The sequence below is a fragment of the Narcine bancroftii genome, chromosome 7 (assembly GCF_036971445.1).
Source record: "Narcine bancroftii isolate sNarBan1 chromosome 7, sNarBan1.hap1, whole genome shotgun sequence".
NCBI lineage: Eukaryota > Metazoa > Chordata > Chondrichthyes > Torpediniformes > Narcinidae > Narcine > Narcine bancroftii.
Window position 1 is genome coordinate 210,733,791 of NC_091475.1, and position 24,485 is coordinate 210,758,275.

General features: G+C 48.0%; 1 protein-coding gene across 4 annotated transcripts in view; it reads right to left on the reverse strand.

The window, feature by feature from the left end:
• arrb1 (arrestin, beta 1) overlaps positions 1-24,485 on the reverse strand; it is a 79,813-nt gene that overhangs the window by 34,625 nt on the left and 20,703 nt on the right. For all 4 annotated transcript variants that reach the window (XM_069892175.1, XM_069892174.1, XM_069892173.1 and 1 more), the window contains exon 2: positions 4,791-4,821. In XM_069892175.1, coding sequence (XP_069748276.1) covers positions 4,791-4,821 — 31 coding nt within the window. The remainder of the gene's footprint in view (positions 1-4,790; positions 4,822-24,485) is intronic.

Sequence of the window (24,485 nt, forward strand, 5' to 3'; positions counted from 1 at the left end):
ACGTGAACGCCTTCGTGGACATGATCACGTGCACGGCCCATATCAGATCCAAAATGAATGTCATCAAGTCAGAGACAAACAAAGGTGAAACACTGAGACAACTGAGAAGAAACACCTTGGATGGACGGCCCAACATGAAGCAGGACTGCTCACCTGACGTTTCAGAGAACTGGAACTGCAGGGCGGAACCATCAGTGGTTGAAGACATCATCTACAAAGGAAGTAAAATCCTTATCCCAAAGAGAAAAGAGATGCTAAAAAGGATCCATGGAGGACATCTCGGAATCGAAAAGTCTAAGAAAAGAGCACGAGAGGTGATGTACTGGCCAAGAATCACCAATGGTACAACAAATGAAGTGTCAAACTGTAGAATGTGCCGGAAATCTCAAGCAAGCCATCCTGCAGAACCACTAAAGCCACAACCAGCACCACACAGACCTTCCCAGAAGGTAGGCGCTGACCTATTCAAATGTCAAGGGAAGGACTATCTTGTAGTCACAGACGATTACCCCCTGCATACAGAGGTGTGTAAACTGAACACCACCACTGCAGAATCTGTAATAACAGGTATGAAAGCCATATTCTCCAGACATGGTGTAGCAAGCGAGGTCTTCACAGACAATGGACCCCAGTTTTGCAATTTAAAGAACCGACAGTTTACCAAAGAGGGGGACTTTGTACACAACGCGTCAAGTCCTCATTTCCCACGGTCCAGTGGTCTAGTGGAAAAATCAGTACAGACAGTGAAAAGGCTGATGAACAAGGCAAAAGACAGTGGAACGGACGTCTCACAGAGCATGGTAGTATACCGCACAACGCTGCTCGAGTGTGGTCTGTCACCAGCAGAACTTCTTATGGGATGTGGGCTAAGATCAAACCTACCCATTCAGGAGAACCTCCTAAAAACAAAAGAGGGGGAGAAAGTGAGGAAGTTTAAAGAACAACAGAAAGAAAAGCAAAAGTACTAATTTGACAGAGGAACAAAGAACCTACCGGAACTCCACACTGATGACCAAGTCAGGCTAAATGACAAAACAAACATGGACTCAGAAGGGAACTGTCCTTAGTGACGTCCAACCGAGATCATAAACCATTCAGACAGATGGAGGTGCTGTTCTGTGAAGAAATCGTCGAGATCTTCAAATGGGACCAGCCACAGTAGATAGAAAGACGGATACTGTTAAACAATCTGAATGCAGATCCGAGAAGACGTCATCTGAGGCAACAACTCAGATTCAAGAACAATCAATCAGGAGATCGTCAAGACACGCGAGTCCTCCTAAGGGAGTCATTGAGCACATTTAAAGACTCCTGTTCTAGAATGAAGTAGTGCTATCTTATTCATTCTTCAAGTTTTAGTGGATGTAAATATGAACACACAAAACAAGTTTAAAAAATGTTAACAATAATGAAAATGTAAGTTCCTGGTGTTACCGTTAAAATTGCAGAGTTGTTAATTGAAAGTAACTACTTTTGTTTCAAGAAAGGGAGATGTAATGGTCGTAATCGTAGTTGCTTGGCCACTAGCAAGGCCTTGATTATAGTTCCTGATTGATTAGACTTGGCTGCCACCACAGGCTGACACAGAGCAGGAGACACACAGTCTGCAGATCTGTAATGGAGACTTGCAGCCGCATGGCTTCGCGCTGTTTACATCAACTTTAAAATATTCATCCACATGTTGTCTTAAGATCTCACACATCCGAATGCAAGATGAAATGAGAGTGATGCTGTCGGCAACGGCAGTGAAGCGAGGGACAATAGCATCTTTTAAGAGGCAGTTAGATAGCTCCATGGTACTGAGGAAAACAGAGGGTTATGCAGAAGGGAAGTTCTAGGCCGTTGTTAATTATTAGGTTAGCACACCACTAAGGGCTGACGGGTCTGTACTGCGCTCTTGATTTCTATGTTCTATTGGGCCGGCACGGTTGGCATAGCGGTTAGCACAATGCCGATTCAGCGTTAGCGATCGGGTGCGGGGTTCGAATTCCACGCTGTCTGTTCTCCCCGTGTCTGAGTGGGTTTCCTCCGGGGGCTCCGGTTTCTTCCCACCCTTCAAAAAAGTACCGGCGGGGGGGGAGGGTCATAGGTAATTGGGCGGCACGGGCTCGTGGGCCGAAGGGGCCTGTTACCGTGCTGTAGGTCCAAATTTAATGGTCTGGGGGCCCCACCTGCTCTGTGGATGAGGTATGTTCATTGTGAACTCAATGACAGGAGGGTCTCGAGGGGCCGAACAGCCTCCCCCGGAGCACTATCTCATTCTGATTGCCTCTGGGATCAGAGATACATGGCCAATTTGGAACAAATAGCATGGCAATCGTTACCTGTGGATCCAATTAACACATCCCGAACTGTGATCTGCAATTTTGCAGAATAACTGTTACCCTGTCCTGTAAATGTTCCTTGGTGCAGGAAGACAGCCCGACAGCTACTAATGGAACACTTTCTCACTCGCTGGGAGTGTCCGCTGGAAGATGAGAAGTGCATTTGGGCCAGCGGGCGGGCTGTCGGAGGGGGACAACTATTTCCCTGGGTCTGCTCTGTGGTGAGATGTAATTCCGCCACTAGGTCACCAGGGGTCATCCCGGTGACCTTGTCTATAAAGGTCTCCCTTCCAGGTTCGCCTTGCAGAGACAAGACCCTCCATGTGTACATATTAGTTCATTCAAGCTCTCTTATACTCGCACCGCTGGGGTGGTTATTGTCAGTACATGTTCCCCACTAACACATCACCAGCAGTTCTCCAGTCCTTCTGTAACCTGAATGCTCCCTCCCGATTTAACCCCTTCCAGCCCAATGGCCCTCTCAAGGTCACTGCTGCCCGTGAGGCAAAGGAGCGGAATTCAGCCACTCAGCCCATCGAGTCAGCCCTGCCACCCTACTATCCTGGGGCAGCACGGCTAGAGTAGCGGTTAGCATAATGCCGTTACAGCGCCAGCGACCCAGGTTTGAATCTGGCGCTGTCTGTAAGGGGTTTGTACGTTCTCCCCGTGTCTGCACAGGTTTCCTCCGAGGGCTCTGGTTTCCTCCCACAGGGGTTGTAGGTCAGTTGGGTGTAATTGGGCAGCACTGGCTCATGGGCTGGAAGGGCCTGTTACCGCGCTGTGTGCCTACATTTAAATTTAAGTAATTCAACTCCATTCTCCTGCCTTCTCTCTGTAACCCTTGATTCCCTTCCTCATCAAGAATCTATCTGTCTCACTCTTAAATATCCCCAATGATTTGGCCTCCAAAACCGTCCGTGGCAACGAACCCCAACGATTCACCACCCTCTAGCTGAAGAAATCCCTCCTCACCTCTGAGCCTGTACTCTCTGGTCCCACACTCCATGGGAAGTATTTGGTCATTTTCATTGAGATCCCCTCCAGTTCTGACCTCTCTTGAGCTGCTTCCCCATCGATCAGTGCCCGGACCTCGAGCTCTCAAACTACCCCCCACCCTCCTTTTCAGGCACAAACCCTCTGCCCAAAGCTGAAGGCATGCTGGTATCTCCTTGCATAGAATATGGAACATTCCAGCGCAGTCCAGGCCCTTCAGCCTACGATGCTGTGCCAACCTACACAACAATCTAACCTTTCCCTCCCTCACACTCATAATCCTCAATTTTTCTTGCATCCACTGGCCTGTCCAAGAGTTTCTGAATGTCCCTGTTGTCCTAGCCACCACCACCACCCCCTGGAAATGCATTCCAGACACCCACCACCCTCTTAAAAAAAACCTATCCTTGGCAACTCCCCCCACTAAACTTTCCTCCCTTCACATATAATCGATGCCCTCTGGAATTTGCTCATGTCACCCCAGGATAAATGTGCTGGCTGTCTTCCCTATCGAAGCCCCTCATGATCTTGTTCACCTCTCATCCTTTGTCACTCCAAAGAGAAAAGCCCCAGCTCGGCCAACCTTTCCTCATAAGGCACGTTCTCCAATCCAGGCAATATCCTGGTCAATCTCTTCTGCACCCTCTCCAAATCTACATTCTTCCTGTAATGAGGCGACCGGGCCAGCAGCACAGTTAGCGCAACACTGTTACCGCACCAGTGATCAGGAACGGGCGTTCAAATCTGGAAGGAGTCTGTATGGACTTCCCGTGTCTACGAGGGTTTTCCCCAGGTTCTCCGGTTCCCTCCCACTGTTCGAAGCGCACCAGGGGTGGACGTTAATTAGATGTAAATTGGGCTTGTGGGCTGAAATGCTCTGTTACTGTGCTGTAGGTCTAAATTAAAAAATTTAAAGAACTGAATGCAATATTCCAAGTGTGGTCTAACCAGAGTTTTGTCGAGCTGCAACGATACCTTGCGCACATGCAAGGTGCCAGGTCTGGTTATCCGAAGAAATACCATTCAATTCTCTACCTGATGAAACCATGATAAATTAACCTGTGGTTATTCAGCAGCAATGAGACCATTCAGCCCATCTTTGTTGTTCTAGTGCCACTAATCAATCATTTAAACTGGGAGGAATTCTCACTGGCACATCAGGTATCTCACATTTCCTTATGCGGGGAACATTCAACCCATCAAGTGTTTGCTAGCTACCAGAGCCATTCCCCTGTGATTTCCCTGTATCTCTTTCTCCCCTCCCCCACCCCCCCCTCCAGATTCCACCCTTCAGCCGTACACTAGGATCAACTCACCGCACGACTTTGGAACGGGGTGGGAACCCATTGGGTCACAGGGAGAATGTGCAAACTCCACACAGATAGCGTTCTGAGGTCAGGATCGAATTCCATGTGTGTGGAGATGTGAGGCAGAAACCCTAATCCCCAGGCAGCCAAAATAAAAAGGCCTTACCTTTCCATTTGGACTTGACTTTTTAAAGACTCTGCAATGCAAAGTGAGAAAGAGTTAAAGGAAGACCTGGTGGAACACAACAAAAAACACAGTGACTGTCTAGTGCCTTCCACAGATGCTGCCTGACCCCCACGGCATTCTTTCTGTGTGTGGCTCCAGTTTCCCAGTATCTGTCTACCTCTTGCTTGTAGGTGCAGTCCTTGAACGGATCTGGATTCGACGGTATGAAGTGTGGGGGGGAGAGAGATTGGACAAATTTGGTTTGCTTTTCCCTGGAGAGGCTCAGGTGGAGGTGGGCGGGTGGGAGACCTGATAGAGGTGTATAAAATCGTGAAAGGCATTGATGGAGTGGACAGTCAGAATCTTTTTTCCGGGGTAAAAGCGTCACACACTGGGGGGCACGCATTAATTTTAATTTAATATTTAATTTTAGACAGACACCCATCCGGCCCACGAGCTCGTGCCGCCCAATTCCACCCAATTGACCTACAACTCCGGCATGTTTTGAAGGGTGGGAGGAAACCCACGCAGACATGAGGAGAACAGACAAACTCCTTACAGACAGTGCCAGATTCAAACCCAGGATGTGACAGCATTGTGCCGACGGTACCACCCTGAAGTCGAGGGGGAAGGAGTTTTTTCATTACGCAGAGAGTGGAGGGTGGCTGGAACAGGCTGCCGGGGTAGTGGTGGAAGCAGGTACAGCAGAACATTTAAGAGGATTCCAGATAGACACCTATCTATGTGGACAAGAGTTTGGCATTTACCACCAGCAACCCCTCAAAACTGATCAGCAGACTCCAAGGCCACAGTCAACACCTCACTGGGTAATTGGATCCTGGATTTCCTCACCTCCAGATCCCAATCATTGAGGATTGGTAAGAACTTCTCCTCCACAATCTCCATCAGTACCGGAGCATCACAGGGCCCCCTGCTCTACTCACTATACTATACACTTCGCTGACAATACCATGGTTGTATAAAAAGGCGGGCGGGGGATGAATCAGCGTACAGGAGGGACATGGAAAACTTGGCTGAATGGGGCACCAACAACAACCTCGCACTCAATGTCCCCAAAACCAAGGAGCTGATTGTTGACTTCAGGAAGGGAAGGCCAGAGGTGGACGATCCAGTGATCGTTGGGGGAATCAGAGGTGGAGAGGGGGAGCACATTTAAATTCCTGCGAGTCGCCATCTCAGAGGATCTTTCCTGGACCCAACACACTAACGGTATCATGAAGAAAGCACGTCAGCACCTCTACTTCCTCAGGAGTTTGCAGAGGTTTTGATATGACACCAGAAACCCTGGCAAATTTCTACAGAGGTGTGGGGGAAAGTGCGCTGACCGGCTGCATCATGGTCTGGTATAGAGACACCAATTCCCCTGAGCATAAAGCCCTCCAAAAGGTAATGGATGCAGCCCAGGACATCGCAGGAATAATTGTCGAGACCATCTACAGGGAACGCTGCCATTGGAGAGCAGCAGCGATCATCAAGGATTCCCCCTTACCCTTTTTTTCCAGATGCCTGCTAACAGTTTTCTATGCCTTTTTTTTGAATATTCTAATTTTGATTTTGAAAGACTCATATAAATTCAGACAATACATTTTCTTACAACACGTATAAAATACAGAATCAATACAAAAAAATCCACAAATCCCCAGTGAGGTCGATGACCCTGGTGAAAAACTGAGGAAGTCCCCCAGTACTTAAATAAAAAGGGGTCAGGGACAAACACCCAAGAGCCCGTCGTCTATGCCACGTGCCCCTCCTTTGATCCCAATCGTTTCCCTGCTGGGACAGGTTAACTTTGTTTCAGATAGGGTGGTGACACTCTAACCCAGTGGTTCTCAACCTTTTTCTTTCCACTCACATCCCACTCTAAGTAATCCCTATGCCATCGGGGCTCTGTGATCAGTAAGGGGTTGCTTAAGGTGGGATGTGGGTGGGAAGGGAAGGTTGAGAATCGCTGCTCTAGACCCAATTGTTAATGAAATATTTTGCTGGAGAAAAATGGTCATTGGCCCATTTCCTTTCGAGTTCTGAAACCATGCACATAACGAGTCAATGAGGGACGATTAAAACGGGGCTTTCAAACTTTTTCTTTTTACCAAGTAATTGTGCGCGATTTTCTCCAGGGGAATACAACTCTGCATTTTCATGTTCCATCATGTCATGTTTAGTTGGAAGTCGGACTTCCACCTGACCCCTATAAACTGATAAGATGACTTTTACAAACTGAGTTTGGTGCTTGGACAGTTTAAAACACATGTCCATAATGTTTCCCAGAAGGTACCCTGTGGGCAACCCACCTCTGTAATTTTTTTTTCCCTGAGTGTCCCCCAGGTCCACCCAGAAGGTTCTCACCCTTGTACACAGCCAGGTGGAAGGGGTAAAGGTTCCAACCTTCACACCACATCTGAACCACAATTTTGAGATTTCTAATATAGGTTTTTGTAATTTTTGTGGTGAGGGGGGCAGGAGATTGTATTGTACCAACCTGTACCTGGCATTAATAACTGCCGTCATGCTATCCCGGAACAAGTCTGTCCAGCACCGCTCGTGGATTACTGTTCCCAAGTCCCACTCCCACCTTTCCCTCGACCTGTGTAAGCCCGGGTTTTGGCCCTCACTTTGGGTTATGAAATGCTTCATAAAAACAAACTTGCGCACATTCCCCCTTCGAATCAAGATCTCCATGTCTCTACAGACATTCTCTCACACCTTGATGAAGGGCTCAAGGCCAGCATACTGGCTCTGTATTTTTGCTCCATAAAGGATACTGCTTGACCTGCTGAGTTTCTCCAGCCTCATGTTTGTATTTCCACCACATGGTCTGCAGACCTTCGCGGTTTACTTGTGTATGACATTCTGACTTGAGGCAGGACACAGAGGGAAGGTCGAGGGAAGATTTAGCCAAATCTGCACAAGTCACATCAAACACTGGGTGACTTTGGCAGAACGCAGAGTAGAGCTTTCCAAAAATGGGCAGGAAATTACAACAAGGTGTTGAGAGTGAGAAAAATAGCCGCGTCATCAGTAACAGAGACAAGATCACAGCTACCATGCGAAATGCATCGAGTGTAGCGCTCATCAAACACGTCGACACTGTTGGAATTCAATCTCTTTCTTCCAACTTGAGGGAGGCGACAACGCCAACATTGTCAAACAAGACTGAGCAGAATAGACTGGAGGCGCTGGGGAATCTGGAGCAAGGAGTGAACTGCTGGAGAAACTCTCTCAAATTTCTACAGGTGTGCCGCGGGGAGCATTCTGACCGGTTGCATCGCTGTCTGGTGCGGAGGGGCCAATGCACAGGACAGGAAAAGGTACAGAGGGTTGTGAACTCACCCAGCGCCATCACGGGCTTCAGTCTCCACTCCATCGAGGACGTCTGCAAGAGTCGGTGCCTCAAGAAAGCAGACTCTATCCTCAAGGACTACCACCACCCAGCTCATGCCCCCTTCTCACTGCTACCACCGAGAAGGAGGTCCAGGAGCCTGAAGACGAACACCCAGCGGTGCAAAAGCAGCTTCTTCCCTTCCGCCATCAGATTCCCAAACGGACAATGAACCACAGGCTCCCTCTCACTTTCTCCTTGTTTGCACCAGCAAATTTTAAAGGTAATATACAGCAAAATTTGGCTCCGAATCATGGGTCCTCTACCGGCATCACCTACGGCTCCTAGAACGCTTCCACCAGCGTTGTCTCCGCTCCATCCTCAACATTAATGGAGTGACTTCATCCCTAACATCGAAGTACTCGAGATGGCAGAGGCCGACAGCATCGAATCCACGCTGCTGAAGATCCAACTGCGCTGGGTAGGTCACGTCTCCAGAATGGAGGACCATCGCCTTCCCAAGATCGTGTTATATGGCGAGCTCTCCACTGGCCACCGTGACAGAGGTGCACCAAAGAAGAGGTACAAGGACTGCCTAAAGAAATCTCTTGGTGCCTGCCACATTGACCACCGCCAGTGGGCTGATCTCGCCTCCAACCGTGCATCTTGTCGCCTCACAGTTCGGCGGGCAGCAACCTCCTTTGAAGAAGACTGCAGAGCCCACCTCACTGACAAAAGACAAAGGAGGAAAAACCCAACACCCAACCCCAACCCACCAATTTTCCCCTGCAACTGCTGCAACCGTGTCTGCCTGTCCCGCATCGGTCTTGTCAACCACAAACGAGCCTGCAGCTGACGTGGACATTTACCCCCTCCATAAATCTTCGTCCGCGAAGCCAAGCCAAAGAATTCTGTCACGTGGCAGCAACAAGAAGACACAGTAACAAACAAGAACCAGTCCTCATCGAGGGGTTACCAGTGGCGAGGGTAAAGAACTTCAAATTCCTTGAAGAAGGCTCACAAAGTTATGCTCTGGAACGATGAGAAATACAATAAATACGAGGCTGCGTATGATACAATATAATTGGTTACACAGACTATACATTACACCGCAAAAGTTAAATAAATGGGACCCAACAGTATCTGATAGATGTTTTCGATGTAAAAAAGAAAGGGGAACAACAATTCATGCAATCTGGACATGTGAGAGAGTAGAAAAATTTTGGGATGATCTCAATCAGATATTAAATAAAATAACAGAAAACAATATACCAAAGAATCCAGAGATCTTTCTCCTAAGTAACATAAAAAATAAAGAATTTGGAATTGACTTGGAAGATGCACAAAAAAGATTTGTCAAGATAGCCCTAGCCGTAGCAAAAAAATGTATTATGTCAACCTGGAAATTGGAAGATAATTTGAAAATACAACAATGGTATATAGAAATGAATAAATGTATTCCATTAGAAAAAATAACATATAGTTTAAGAAATAATATTGAAATATTCGAACAAGTATGGGAGCCTTACATTAAATACAATAGCGAAAACCTACCGGGAACAAACATTACCTAAGTTGATGGAAGGAGAAGAAAAGAAAAGAATGGACTCAGTAGAATTTCTGGTGTATTTTTGTTGAATGACAACATTGTCTAACTGAATTAATGCAACCTAGATTGTATACCTAAAATGGATGAGAGGGGGGGGGTGGGGGGGTGGCTTGGGAGGAGGGAGGGGGGAGGGAGAAAAAGTCACTATAAATGTGTGGAAAAGAAAAAGTGTATATCATGGCTATTGTGATTTATGGTGTGGAAAAAAAAAAAAAAAAAAAAAAAAAAAAAAAAAAAAAGAAGGCTCACCAGAGGCTACATTTCCTTAGGTGTTTGGGGAGATTTGACACGTCACCAAAGACTCTTGCAAATTTCTACAGGTGGATCGCGAGGAGCGTTCTGACTGGCTGCATCCCTGTCGGGTGCGGAGGGGCCAATGCACAGGACAGGAAAAGGCCACAGAGGGTTGTGAACTCGGCCAGCACCATCACGGACATCAGTCTCCACCCCATCGAGGACATCGGTGTCTCAAGAAAGCAGCCTCCATCCTCATGGAACCCACTCCTCCCCACCGCACCATCCAGGCCAGGCCCTCTTCTCACTGATACCATCAGGGAGGAGGTGTAGGAGCCTGAAGACGAACACCCAGTGGTACAAGGACAGCTTCTTCCCCTCCGCCGTCAGATACCTGAACGGACAACGAACCACGGACATGACCTCATTCTCTCTCTTCTCTTGCACGATTTATTTATTTTTCAAATCGTGTATTCGTTGAACTGTCATTTTTACCAGGTTTGCACCAAGCAACAAATCTTTGTGACAAAAAACCTGATTCTGATTCTGAATTCAGCAGCTCGAGCGGGTAAATGAAAGGTAGAGCTTTGGGTATCATGGGCTCGTGGGCCAAAAGGGCCTGTTACCGTGCTCTATGTATAAATTTAATTAACATTTTTTAAAAATCTCTCTCATGTTGAACCTCCCCAGAATTGTTTGCTTTGACTTGAGATTTGCACTTCATTGCTTTTTTTTTAAACACAAGGGTAGAGTTATCCGACGGTCTCTCAGCGGTGAAGCGCCACACCATGGTTTTCCATGCTCTCGGATTGGTGAAATGAAGTTCAGGCATCGGTCAGCCATTGCCAGCTCCTGGGATCCCATCAGGGTTAACAGGAGTTGGCACTGGTTTGCCCAACTTAACGGGGCCTTCCCCAGAAACACTGGACATTGCAGAAATTCAGCATGTGACCTGTATCCCTTAACTTCAATGAGTGCACCATTGGCAGTATCCTGTCAGGGTGCGTCACTGCCTGGGGTGAGGAACTGGCCCGGCCAAGACCGCAAGAAACGGCAGAGGGATGTCTCAGACCATCGCATGCCTTCCTGCACTCTATCGACTCTTATTGCACGCGCACGCGCGCACACCTCTCTCCTCCATCTGTACCTAATAACACCCCTCCTTCCTTCCATCCGCATACCCCCTGCTTTTGAAAATCGACCAACATATTAAAAGATTCACCCCGCCCCCCACCGTCCTCCCTCCCATTGTCAAGAATCCACCCAGCACGCTCTGTTCTCACTGCTGCCATCAGGAAAGAGGTCTCGGTGCCACAAGGCTCGCACCAGCAGGTTCAGAAACAGCTGTTCCCCCTCCACCATCAGACTCCTCAATGACAAACTCAATCAGGGACTGAGTTAAGGACTCTGACTTGTGCATTTATTTTCTTTCTCTGTAATGCAGAGTTTGTTTACAATTCTTTATGCGCACATTGAGTATTTCTTTACATCACCAATAAGTGGCAAGTCTGCCTGGCCCACAGGAAAAAGAATCTTAGGCTTGTATGTGATGCCATGTATGTACTCTAACGGTAAATCTGAAGACCATCATGAGCGTGAGATCACGCAGCCCCAGATTCAAGGACAGTTTCTTTCCTGCCGTTATCAGACTCCTGAATGAACCCCACCTAAGATCAATGCCGCTGCACTGTACCAACTGATCACTTGAATCACTCTCTGTTTCTGTACAGTGTCTTACTTGTTGTCCACTGGACTGCTCGCAAAACAACCTCTGTCACTGCCCCTGAGGGTCTCAGGATGAAATCACAACCTTCACGAATGCTGCCTGCGTCACAGAGTTGCTCTAAATGTCTGTTTTTGGCTCCAGACTCCAGCAACTGCAGTCTTCTGGGTTCCACACTCTGTGGCCTCTTAGTTCGGTTAGAATTCAAATTGATTCAAACATTTTCAAATTGTTCCCATTCTCTAATTAAACTGATAAGTAGCTCTGGGATATTCTTCAGAGAGAGAGAGAGAGAGAGGCGGGGGGAAGAAAGTGAGAGAGGGAAAGAGGAACAAGGGGGAAGGAGATAGAGGGGAGAAGAGAGGGGGAGGGGAGGGAGGGGAAAAGAAGAGGAAAAGTGGAGGGGAGGGGCAGAAGGGGAAGGGGAGAAGAGGGGAGAATGGAGGAGAGGGGGAAGGTGGGGGGAAGAGAGGGTAGAGGGTGAGAGGGGAAGGGATGTGACAGAAGGAGAAAGAGAGGGGGACGGAGGGAGAGTGGGAGAAGTGGAGAGAGGGAGAGGGGAGAAAGAGAGGGGAAGGGGAAGGAGAGAGAGGGTGGAGTGAGAGGAGGGAGAGATGGGAGCAAGAGAGATAGGAGAGAGGGAGAGAGAGAGAGAGGGAGAGGCAAGGAAAGGCAGTTGGATGTCTCCACATTTATTAGACGTTGCTATGCCAACTCTTGGTTCCAATCAATACGGCTGCTGAGAAAGGTTGATATTAATTACAAAAATCACTTTGATGTTCTAATCTGTGGAGAGAGTGATCGGCCAAGTGTTCCTTGTTGAACAGCTATGCACTAACTCATGGACCTGCTGATGCACATTCGAGAACAGTAACTCAGGCCCTCACAGAAACATGACGTGGCTTCAGAAAGAGCTGGGTCAGTGGCCTGGCCGTGGGGTCAGGACTGAGCTACTGGGAACTACTCACCAGAGGTCAGGGGTAGGCACCTAAAACCACTACACACTCCTTCCCTCCATCCCTACACACCCCCTCCCTCCCTCCCCTACACACTCCCTCCCTCCATCCCTACCTCCTTCCACCCCGACACACTCTCACCCTCCGACCTTACACACTCGCTCCATCCGTCCCCTACACACTCCCACCCTCTGTCCCTACACATTCCCTCCCTCTACCCTACACACTCCCTCCCTCCACCCTACACACCCCATCCCTCCGCCCTCTACACACTCCTGAACCGGGCATTTCTGTGACTGTTACCTGACTCCCAAAAATAAATCCATCAAGGGAGCAAGAAATCCTGGACCTTTGACGCAATTCAAAGAGCAGTGGAATCCCTGAAAATTGGTGTTCCTGGGATATTGATAAAAGGTTGAGATTAAATCGCTATAATTATTGACATGCTCTCGAGAAAGCCTTGACAATATTGACTCTCAATATTGACCTGGCCCTCCGAAACCCAGCACAATCATTGTTGAAACCTTGGATGGATTCTTTCCACATGGTGTTGGGCCCCCCCACTGCAACGGTACCAGGGCCTTGGTGAATTGGCACCTGGAAAATCGTGCAAAGTTTTGGCTTCTTTACTGGACATACGGTAGAAATCTACAGCACAGGCCAGACCCTTCGGCCCACAGTGTGGTGCCGACCCAATAACCGGTAATTTCCCTACTGCATGACCCTCTGTTTCTCTCAATTTCACACACCTATCTAACCGTCTCTTAAATGACCCTATTGTCCCTTTCTCCACCTGTCATTGCTGACAGCGCATCCCATGCACCCACCATTCTCTGTGTGAAGAACTTACCTCTTGCATTCCCAAGCACCTTAAAACTCTGACCCCCTCATTACAGCCCTGGGGGAAAAGCCTCTATCATCGTCTGTTACAGCAAGGAGAAAAGACCAACTGTCTGTGAAAGGAATAAGACACGAAAGTCTGTAGACACCGTGACTGGAGTAAAATCGCAATACTGGAGAAACTCAGTGGGTCAGACAGCGTCCTTTATATGGAGCAAAAATATAGAACCAATATTTCAGGCCCAAGCTTTTCATCAAGGTATGTACATAACCAACGTTTCGGGCATGAACCCTTCACCACGATTGTTGACTTCAGGAAGGGAAAGCCAGTGGTGGACAATCCAGTGATCATTGGGGAAATCAGAGGTGGAGAGGGGGAGCAAATTTAAGTTCTTGGGAGTCACCATCTTGGAGGATCTTTCCTGGACCCAACACACTAATGGTATCATGAAGAAAGCACGTCAGCACCTCTACTTCCTCAGGAGTTTGCAAAAGTTTGATATGACACCAGAAACCCTGGAAAATTTCTAGAGAGGTGTGGTGGAAAGTGTGCTGCATCACGGCTCGTACAGGGACACCAATACCCCCGAGCATGAAGGCCTGGAAAAGGTAGTGGATACAGCCTAGGACATCGCAGGCAAAACCCTTCCCAACATTGAGAACATCTACAGGGAACGCTGCCGTCGGAGAGCAGCAGCAATCATCAAGGACCCCCACCACCCATCACACGCTCTGTTCTCTCTGCTGCCATCAGGAAAAAGGTATCGGTGCCACAAGACTCGCCCCTCCAGGTTCAGGAACAACTGCTCCCCCTCCACCATCAGACTCCTCAAGGACAAACTAATTTAAGGACTCTGACTTGTGCATTTTACAGATTTTTTTTGTTCTCTTTGTATTGCAGTTTGTTTACATTCGTTATCTGTTTACAGTTCTTTGCTTGTTCATGTCTTTTTTCACCCCCAATAAGTGGTAATTCTGCCATGCCCACAGGAACAAGAATCTCAGGTTTGGAAGTGACATCAGATATGGTCTCTGATAAAAAATCTGAAACCTGAAGTGTGTCCATAACCAAAGGTTCTGCTGCGCCCTCCCTCCCTTATCCACCTATTACCTCCTGTCTGTTGCCCTCTGCTCCTCCCCCTGCCCCCCTCCCACACACCATTTTGTTCATGCTCCTGCCTATATTTTACCCTTGATGAAGGGTTCAAGCCCAAAACGTTGGTGGCTATGTAAGGGAATGCTGACCTGCTGAGTTTCTCCAGCATTGAGAGTTTAGATCTGCCTGGGGACTCATTGTCGCCAGTGAAGATTGGCCAGACTGAGTCCAGGGATGGTAGGACCATCAGACACGGGGGGGCTGACTCGATCTGATTGGTGTTATCCAGAGATTGGAATGGGAGAAGATCTCGTCAAAACTGGCAAAGATTTTGACAAGAAGGACACAGGCTTCTCCTGGCTTGGAGGTCTATCACCAGGAATAGCATTTATGTGGAGACCCACTTTCCTTGACAAGGAGACCCACGTTTAGATGGATCCCTGGCGGGGAGGGAACTCATCTTTAAAAGGAGGCCCTGGGTTGTAACTCAGAAGATAGAATGATCCAGCACAGTACAGGCCCTTTGGCCCACGATGTTGTGCTAACCTCTGTAAACTAACTCCACAGCAATCTAATATTTTCCTTCCCCACACCCTTAACCCTCTATTTCTTTTACCTAAGCATCTCAGAACAAGTAGTTGACCATTAAGGATGAAGGGGACGTGATCTCTCTTCTCCCAAATAGCAGATTCCAAAGAAACCTTTGGATTCTATGCCTCAGAGGGCAATGGAGGCCAATTACTGAGAACGGAGTTGTTATTACAGAGAGGAATGTCTCCAGATGCTGTGATTGCAGTAGAATTTACACCTGATACTCCATCTGGGCTCTCTCCAACCTGACAGCATTAACATCGATCACCAGTTTCGGTTAAACCCATCTCCTGTATCTCTCTCTCTCTCCTTGTCCCTCTGTCTCCTTTACACCAGCTCCCTGCCTGCTTCCCTCTCCATTCAGAGAGCTCCCCCCTTCCCATCACCTCTCAGCCTCTACCCACCTGTGACCTCTTGCCTGTTGGCCTACACCTTTGCCCCTTCTTCTCTCCTCTCCTCCCCACACCTCTAGAGCCAGCTGCCTGCCTGCCTTTTGCTCGTGCCTTGTTGGAGGGCTCAGGCCCTAAACGTCTGACCTACCCCCACCACCTTTCCTTCCTGTAGGTGCTGCGTGCCCTGCACATTTGGCCGGCACCACTACGGTAGCATAGCGATTAGCACAATGTTGCTATGGCGCCAGAGATCCAGGTTCGAATCCCGCGTGGGTTTCAATGGCCGGAATCGGCTTCGATCGTGTTGTAAATAAAATTTAAAGTCTTAATTACAGAAGGTCAGTCTTAATTATTCACAAACATCTCCTTGTCATGAAGACAAGCACATTACTTGGATTTGATCTTCATTCACCTGTCTGCCAGGTCTCTCTGAACATCAGCACCACCCGATCTCACACCATTGAACAAATGCTGTGTTCCAGGGTACATGCCCTCGTTTCCTCGCACGGACTTTTCTTACCCACTGCCTCACATCCCCCCCCCCGAAGCCTCTTTACATCCACTCGACCTCACACAGTGGGTGGTCAGAGTGTTTGACTTGGAGCAGCTTATCAAGAAGGCAGTTAGCGCAGCCCTATTACAGTACCAGAGACCCGGGTTTTGAATCCTGCGCTGTGAGGAGCTTGTACCTGCGTGGGGCTTCCCCAGAGTGAGGTGGGTGGGGGGGGGCCCTCCAGTTTCCTCTCACCTCTTGAGTGTATTTGGGTGGTGAGGTGCATGGCGACCGTGCTGGATGCCTACATTAAACAGATGGTCTTACTTTGACCTTTTGTGCACTAGTTTTATTTCTTGTTGTAAGGTGATTTCTATGAACATTTTCCATCTGGAATGCTGCCGCAAAACCATGAATTTTGTGACTTGTTCATGTAACAGAATATAGATGTGTTTTTGGGGATAAATTGGGACAGGTTTGTTCATGTAGATCACATACAAACACTTTAAAACAGATCTGTTCTGATCCAACTGTACAGGGGATAGGTGAGGCCACAGCTGGAATGCTGGCAGGCAGTTCTGGTCTGCTGGCTGGGGAAAGGATAGACAGCCTTTGAAGGGGGTGCAAAGCAGGTTCACCAGGTTGATTTGGGGGTTAGCATGTGGAGAAATTGAGTGGCTGGAATTTAGAAGGATGGCAGGAAGAGATGAGCTGGAAGCAGGGAGGTTGTTTCCACCAGCAGGCCAGACTAGAATTAAGGGGCAGAGCCTCAAGATTTGGGGGAGTTGATTAAGATGAGTTGGGGGGGGGGGAGGGAACTGCTTCTCCCAGAGAGTAGTGAATCTGTGGAATTCTCTGCCCAAGAAAACAGTGGAGGCCGCCTCATGTATTGAAGATACAGATTGATTTTTTTTTGTATAGCAGGGGATTTAAGGAATGGGGAACAGGCAGGTAAGTGGAGCTGAGTCCACGGCCATGAACTTATTGAGTGGCCGAGCTGACTCGATGGGCTGAACGGCCGACTCCTGCTCCTGATGCATATTAAGTAAAAACGTCGCATTCTAGGGGATGCACATTTAGGGTGGGGGGGGGGGTGAAATTTTAAAGGAGGTGTGCAGGCCAAATGGTTTTACACAGGGAGTGCTAGGTTCCTGGAATGGGTGGCCAGGGGAGTGGCGGAAGAAGACCACTACCAGCCTCCTAGATAATTCCATGAACCTGCAGAGGAAGGAGGGATATGGATCATGTGCAGGCGACAGAGGGTTAGTTGACTTTGGCCTCGTGTTCGGCGCACACATCGTGTGCTGAAGGGCCTGTTCCCGTGCTGTAAGGAATACAGCTCAGAACATCATCCTCCCCCCTTCCACCCGCTGCCCTGGAAAGGTAGCCGATACATTGAAGGACCCATCCCACCCCGGGCACACTGTCTTCTCCCTCCTCCCCTCAGGGAGAAGGCTTAAGAGTGTGAAAGTGTGCACCAATAGTTTATTTCCCCGCTGCCATCAGGCTCTTGAAGGGACCTCACAACAGTGCTTGCAAGACACCTTTGCTTGGTGCAAATTTATAGCTATACACTCTTTGTAGGGTGTAGATTGTGCCCTTTACACCAGGTGATAATAGTCTGATTGTAGTAAAAACACACCGAAATGCTGGAGGAACTCAGCCGGTCTTTCCAGCATCCAGAGGAGACAAAGATACGTCGACGAAATTTCAGGCCTGAACCCTTCCTCGAGGAAGAAGCCAGAAGCAGGAAATATCGGAAAGTTTCAAAATTCAGACAGAGCCTGGCCAGGGGAGGAATCCAGACCAACAAAAGGGTGTTAATCGGGACAGGCAAGAATTGATCCTGCCTGTGCAAAGGGAGAGAGGGAAGGGGCCAGACCAGCAAAAGCGTGTTAATCGGGACAGGCAAGAATTGATCCTGCCTGTGCAAAGGGAGAGAGGGAAGGGGCCAGACCAGCAAAAGCGTGTTAATCGGGACAGGCAAGAATTGATCCTGCCTGTGCAAAGGGAGAGAGGGAAGGGGCCAGACCAGCAAAAGAGTGTTAATCGGGACAGGTAAGAATTGATCCTGCCTGTGCAAAGGGAGAGAGGGAAGGGGCCAGACCAGCAAAAGAGTGTTAATCGGGACAGGCAAGAATTGATCCTGCCTGTGCAAAGGGAGAGAGGGAAGGGGCCAGACCAGCAAAAGAGTGTTAATCGGGACAGGTAAGAATTGATCCTGCCTGTGCAAAGGGAGAGAGGGAAGGGGGAGACAAAGCTGGGGGGAGAGGTGAGGGGGAAGGCGGGTTTTAATGAAAGCCGAGAGTCCGACATTAATGCTGTTTACGCGGCTGTAAGAATGTTAGAGGTAACCTGCCAGACTGCTCGCAGACAAGCCACTCTCATTGCATTAGGTATTTATTGAGAAGTAAGCTGATGTTGAACTTAACCGAAGTGGAGATTTGCACTTCATCATGAATCTGTCCTTCCTCAGGAAGGGAGACGAAATGTGTCTGAAATACTCTTAAGTGCAGTCTCACCGGGGCCCAACGCAATTACCATAAGATCTCTCCCTTCAGCACTCAAACCCTTCCGCAAGGCCAGCATCTTATTTCGCTCCCTGCTGAAATTGCACATAAGGCTACAGCAATTTGTGGATGAAGATTCCCAGGTCCCTCTGAAGGCCAGCGCTTTCCAATTTCTCAACATCCCTCCGCATCAGATCACAAAACCCATCTTCTTTTGCGCGGCTGATTTAGGGGAAGGGTGGCCCAATTACACCCAATGTGACCAATTGACCCTCCCCCCATCCATCTTTGGAACGTGAGAGGAAACGCAGACGCAGGTAAGGGGGGGGGGGAATGTTCCATCTCCTTACAGACAGCACCAGATTCGAACCCAGGTCGCTGGTGCTGTAATAGGGTCACAATGACTGCTACGCTAATCGTGTGGGGGACCAGCTCTGGTCACTGTGTTGCAGGGAAAGCTGCGATTAAACTGGAAAAGTAATCAGTGGGGGACCGCCCTTCAACACTATTGGCAATGTACCAACGTCTCTGAAGACCCATCCTGGGGCCATCGTGTAGACGCGATCATGAAGGAGGCTCACCAGAGACGATATTTCGTGAGGAGTTTGAGGAGATTCAGCATGTCACCACAGACAGTTACAGGTTTCTACAGGTGGACCGCAGAGTGCATTCTGACCAGTTGCATCACTGCCTGGTACAGAGGGGGCGAAAGCTCAGGACAGGAAAGGGCTACAAAGGGCGGTGAACTCGGCTAGCGCCGTCACGGGCATCAGTCTTCACTCCATCAAGGACATCTACAAGAGGTGATGTCTTAAGAAAGCAGCCTCTATCCTCAAGGACACCCCACCACCCAGTCTGCGCCCTCTTCGCTCTGCGACCATCAGGAAGGAGGTACAGGAGCCTGAACACAGACACTCAATGTTACAAAAACATCTTCTTCCCCTCCGCCATCAGATTTCTGAATGGACAATGAACCACAGACACTCCCTCACCTTCTCTCTTCTTTTGCACTAATTACTTTTTTAAATGAGGTATTAACAGAATTGCAATTTATAGTAATTTTGCACAATAACTATTGCCGCAAAATCACAATACTTTGTGACACATGCTCATGACAGTAAACTTGATCCTGATTACAAGGAGTCACCAGAAAATATAAAACGGAATAGCACAGGAACAGATCAAGGGGTCTGAGGGGAAGGGGAGGCCATTTAGGACTGAGTTGAGGAGAAACATCTTCACTCAGAGAGTTGTGAACTTGAGGTACTCCCAACCACGGAAAGTTCTTGAGGCCAGTTCATTAGATGTATTTAAAAGGGGAGTTGGCCGCCACCTTCCCCTGGCCCATTGAGGTCTCAGGGTTAAGAACTTCAAATTCCTGGGTGTCAACATCTCCGAGGAACAGTCCTGGAGCCTCCATATTGATGCAATTGTGAAGAAGGCTCGCCAGCGGCTATACTTTGTGAGGTCTGAGGAGATTCAGTACGTCACCGAAGACTCTCGTAAACTTCTACAGGTGTACCGTAGAGAGCATTCTGGTTGGTTGCATCACTGCCTGGTATGGAGGCGCCAACCCTCAGGACAAGAAAAAAATGGCCCATGACATCACGGGCTCCAGATTTCGCTCCATCTACAAGAGGTGGTGTCTTAAGAAAGCAGCCTCTATTCTCAAGGGGGATCTGCAGCTGAAAGACCAATGCATGTGGCAGGCTCGGGGCGAGAAACCCATGAACACTGCAGGCTGCTGGAGACTGGCTCAAAACTGGCTGAAGAGGTACCAGGTATCGGAAAAGGGATGCGAGGCGGTGCCGAAGGCACTGAGGGGTTCCTGACCATGTCGTAAGTTAGAATCTGGAGCTCGGGCTGCCAATGGTTTGGGACTGGAGTGTGTGTGGCTGTGGAAACACTGGAGGTGGATCGACGGATGCTCGGTGATCTGGGGGTGGAGGACTCCAATGGTTCTCTTTCTCTGTAAGAGGCACATCAGGAAATTTCTGCCGGCAGCGAATCTGTCTGCCTTACAGCAGGCAGCATGCAATTTTATGTAAGATGACCCTGTTTTATTGCAATGACAATAAATTGAATCTTGAAGGCCCCCCCCCCACCCCCACCACCCAGGCCACACCCTCTTCACTCTACAACCATCGGGGAAAAAGGTACAGGAGCCTGAAGATGAACACTCAGCGGCACAAGGGGCAGCTTTTCCCCCCTGTCATCAGATTCCTGCATAATCAATGAACCACAGACACTGCCCGACTTCATGGTGTGCCGAAAGAAATGAACATGTATTTTTTATTTGTTCTGTAAGCTGCGGTAAATCAGTGCCTTTACAGAGTGCTGTGTGATGTTCGGATTGTCCAGCTGTCAGAAAGAGGTCAAAATGTTGGAAGGGATGCAGAAGAAATTTACCAGGATGTTGACGGGACTGGGGATGTTGTGGGGGGGGGTGGTGAGTTACAGGGAGAGGTTGGGATTTTATTCCCTGGAGTGCATGGTTTATAAAATCAGGAGGGGCCGAGAGAAAAGTGAATGCTCAATCTTTTTCCCAGGGAAGCTAATTGTAGAACTAGAAGGTCTTTGTTCCAAGAGTGTAGGAGGTTCAGGGGGTGGGGGGGAGACCTTTTGAGTTCTATAAAAATCATGATTAATTGCAGGAACAGTGTGGAAGAACAGCAAGATCCAGGTGGCCGCACAAATTGACAAGGTGGTTAAGAAGGTAAACAGGGTGCTGGGCTTCATTGGTTAGGGGATTGAGTAGAAGAGCCATGAAGCTCTACACATCTGTGGTGAGACCACATTTGGAGAATTGTGTTCAGTTCTGGTCATCTCATTACAGGAGGGATGTGGAGAAGGTTATTTACTAAGATGTTGCCTGCATTGGAGAAGACATCCAATGGGCTTTCCTCTTTGGAGTGATGAAGGATGAGGGACGTCTTAATAGAGGTCGACAAGATTATGAGATCCAGAGGTGGACCATTTCTCCTGGAGTGACAATAGCAAACACCAGAGGACATCTGTTTAAGGTGGGGGGGGGGGGGATGGAGGAAAGTTTAGGGAAGATGTCAGAGGCATGCTTATGCCCAGTGGGGGAGGCTGGAATAATAGGGACATCGTGAGATTTATATAGATATGTATTTAAAGGCAACAGATGAAAGAGCTTCTTGGAGCCACATTCTGTCTGGAAGGGAACTTGCTATTCTAGGAGGGTCAAGTGGTTTTGCAAGCAGAGAGAGTCAAACAGACTTTCTGTGTGTGTGTGTGTGTGTGTGTATGTGTGTGAGTGTGAGAGAGAGAGACAAGACACACACAGATCACTTCTACATCATTACAGTCAGCAACTGGGACTGGAACAGGACAAGCTGGCAAGCTTGTGGAAAACCCCATTTGGAAGACGGGTTGTGAGTGCTTAGTTCAGCCTGGTCAAAGCCCTTGTGGTTCATGCAAGAGGAGAGGACTGGTTGTCTAATGTTTCACTTGGAAGAAGAGAAACAAAAAGGAACTCAGTGACCTGAAAGAAAGAGGTTATCATCTGGAGAACCCTGAGGGGGCAAGTTTCTTCAGCAAGACACTGAAGTGGTTGATGGAAGTAAATCAGCTATGGGTGTCCTGGAACAACTAAAACCTTCCTGAGTGGTAACCATTTACCTTTCAAGCGTCAGAGCCTGGTGAACTTTATAAATGTACACAGTCTAAGAATCGCCTGCAACCAGTGAACTTAGAGGAGTGAGAAGTGAGATTGGATTGTGAACCAAAGAACTTTTCTGAACTTACACACACATTACATACCACACACATTACATAGAATTAGAAGGGGGTTAAATTAGGTTAATAAGTTTGATCCTGTTTTTATGTTCAAAGATAATTAAAAGCAACTTTTGTTTAAGTAACCATTCGTCTTGGTGAATATCTATTGCTGCTGGGGTTTGGGTCCTCTGGGCTCATAACAACATTTAGACACACATGAATGCAAGAAAATTAGAAGGTTTATAGGTGTGAGGTAGGGAAAGGTTAAAAAGGTAGTGGACACAGCCTCACTCCCAACTATCGAGACCATCTACAGGTAACGCTGCCACCAGAGAGCAGCAGCAAACATCAAGGACGCACGCCACCCAGCTCACGCTCTGTTCTCTCTGTTGCCATCAGGAAAGAGGTATCGGGGTCCACAAGACTCGCACCCGCAGGTTCAGGAAGAGCTGCTCCCCCTCCACCATCAGACCACTCAACGACAAACTCAATCAGGGACTCGTTTAAGGACTCCGACTTGGGCACTTTATTGATTTTGTTTGCTCTTTCCTGTATTGCACAGTCAGTTTGTTTACATTCGTTATCAGTTTACAGTTCCTTTGTTTGTTTACATGTTCACGCTGTGTGCAGTTATTTTTTTCCTCTAACAATTCATGGAAATTCTGCCTGGGCTGCAGGAAAAAGGAATCTCAGAGTTGGATGCACTCTGATAATAAATCTGAAATTGTAAAGTATGTTTACATAAGTCGGGACAACATCATGGCCTGTAATGGTCTCGGAGAGGCATTAATAAAAGGCTTATGTGTGATGTCATGCAGGTACGCTAACAATAAATCTGAACTATAAACTATGATCACCTTAAGATTGTAGAGCAGTGGTTCTCAAACTTATTCTTTCCATTCATATTCCACCTTAAGTCATCCCTTTGCCATCGGTCCTCTGTGATTAGTAAGGGATTGCTTAAGGTGGGATGTGGGTGGGAAGGGAAGGTTGAGAATCACTTCTCACTGAAATATTTGGCTTGAGAAAAATGGTCCTTGGCCCATTTCCTTTGGAGTTCTGAAACCTTACACATAACGAGTCCATGAGGGACGATTAAAACAGTGGGTTTCAAACTTTTTCTTTCCACCCACATCCCACCTAAAGCAATCCCTTACTAATCACGAGCACCGATGGCAGAGGGGTTACTTTAAGTAGGATATGAGTGGAAAGAAAAGGTTTGAGCACCACTGTAGTTGAGGAAAAGACATTAACTATGGTCTGGACCAAGTGCTTGAATTGGCAAGGCACATGGGATTAGCTTGGACAAATAGAAAAGGGAACATGGAGGTGATGGGCTGAAGGGCCTGGTTCGGTGCTGACACGGGAGCGGGGACTTTGGCCCACATGTCTACACCAAACACGATGTCCAATTTCAACTAAAATTCTGCCTCCAGCATGTAATAACAAGGAGGAGTTTATTGTCATGCCCATTGTACGATGAACAGATTCACCAAAATTCCTGCTTGCTGCAGCCGAACAGATACTTCGCCAATAAAAAATATATAATAGCATTCATTAAATTAAATTAAATAGAGGTCACAATTACTTTGATTTTTTTAATATTAAATTTAGACCCACAGGCCCTTCCAGCCCATGTGCCCGTACCACCCAAATACCCCAATTAACCTACAACCCCCCCCACCCCAGTAAATATTTGAAGGAGGAAACTGGAGCACTCAGAGGAAACCCACAGAGAGAACTTGCAAACTCCTTACAGACAGCGCCGGATTCGAACCCGGGTCTCTGGCATTGTAATAATGTTGATGCCCTGAAGTTATTGTTAATAATTAAAATAAATAAATAAAAAGTATGTAAATAAAGGTAAAGGCTCCATTATTGTCACGTAATACTACATTTGGAATGTAACTTGCATGAGATGCTTTGGCTCTGAGGAAATAGATTCAGGCTGGCCACCCTATCGAAGCCTCTCACAACTTTATCAGCCTCCATCGGGGTCTCTCCCCAGCCTCCAGTGCTCTGGAGAAAACAACCAGAGTCTGTGCAGAGCTCATCCCCTCCACACCAGGCAGCATCCGGTAAACCTCTTCTGACCCTTTCCAAAGTCTCCACATCCTTCCCGTAATGGGGCGGCCAGAAATGCCCACGAGCATTCCAAGTGCGGCCT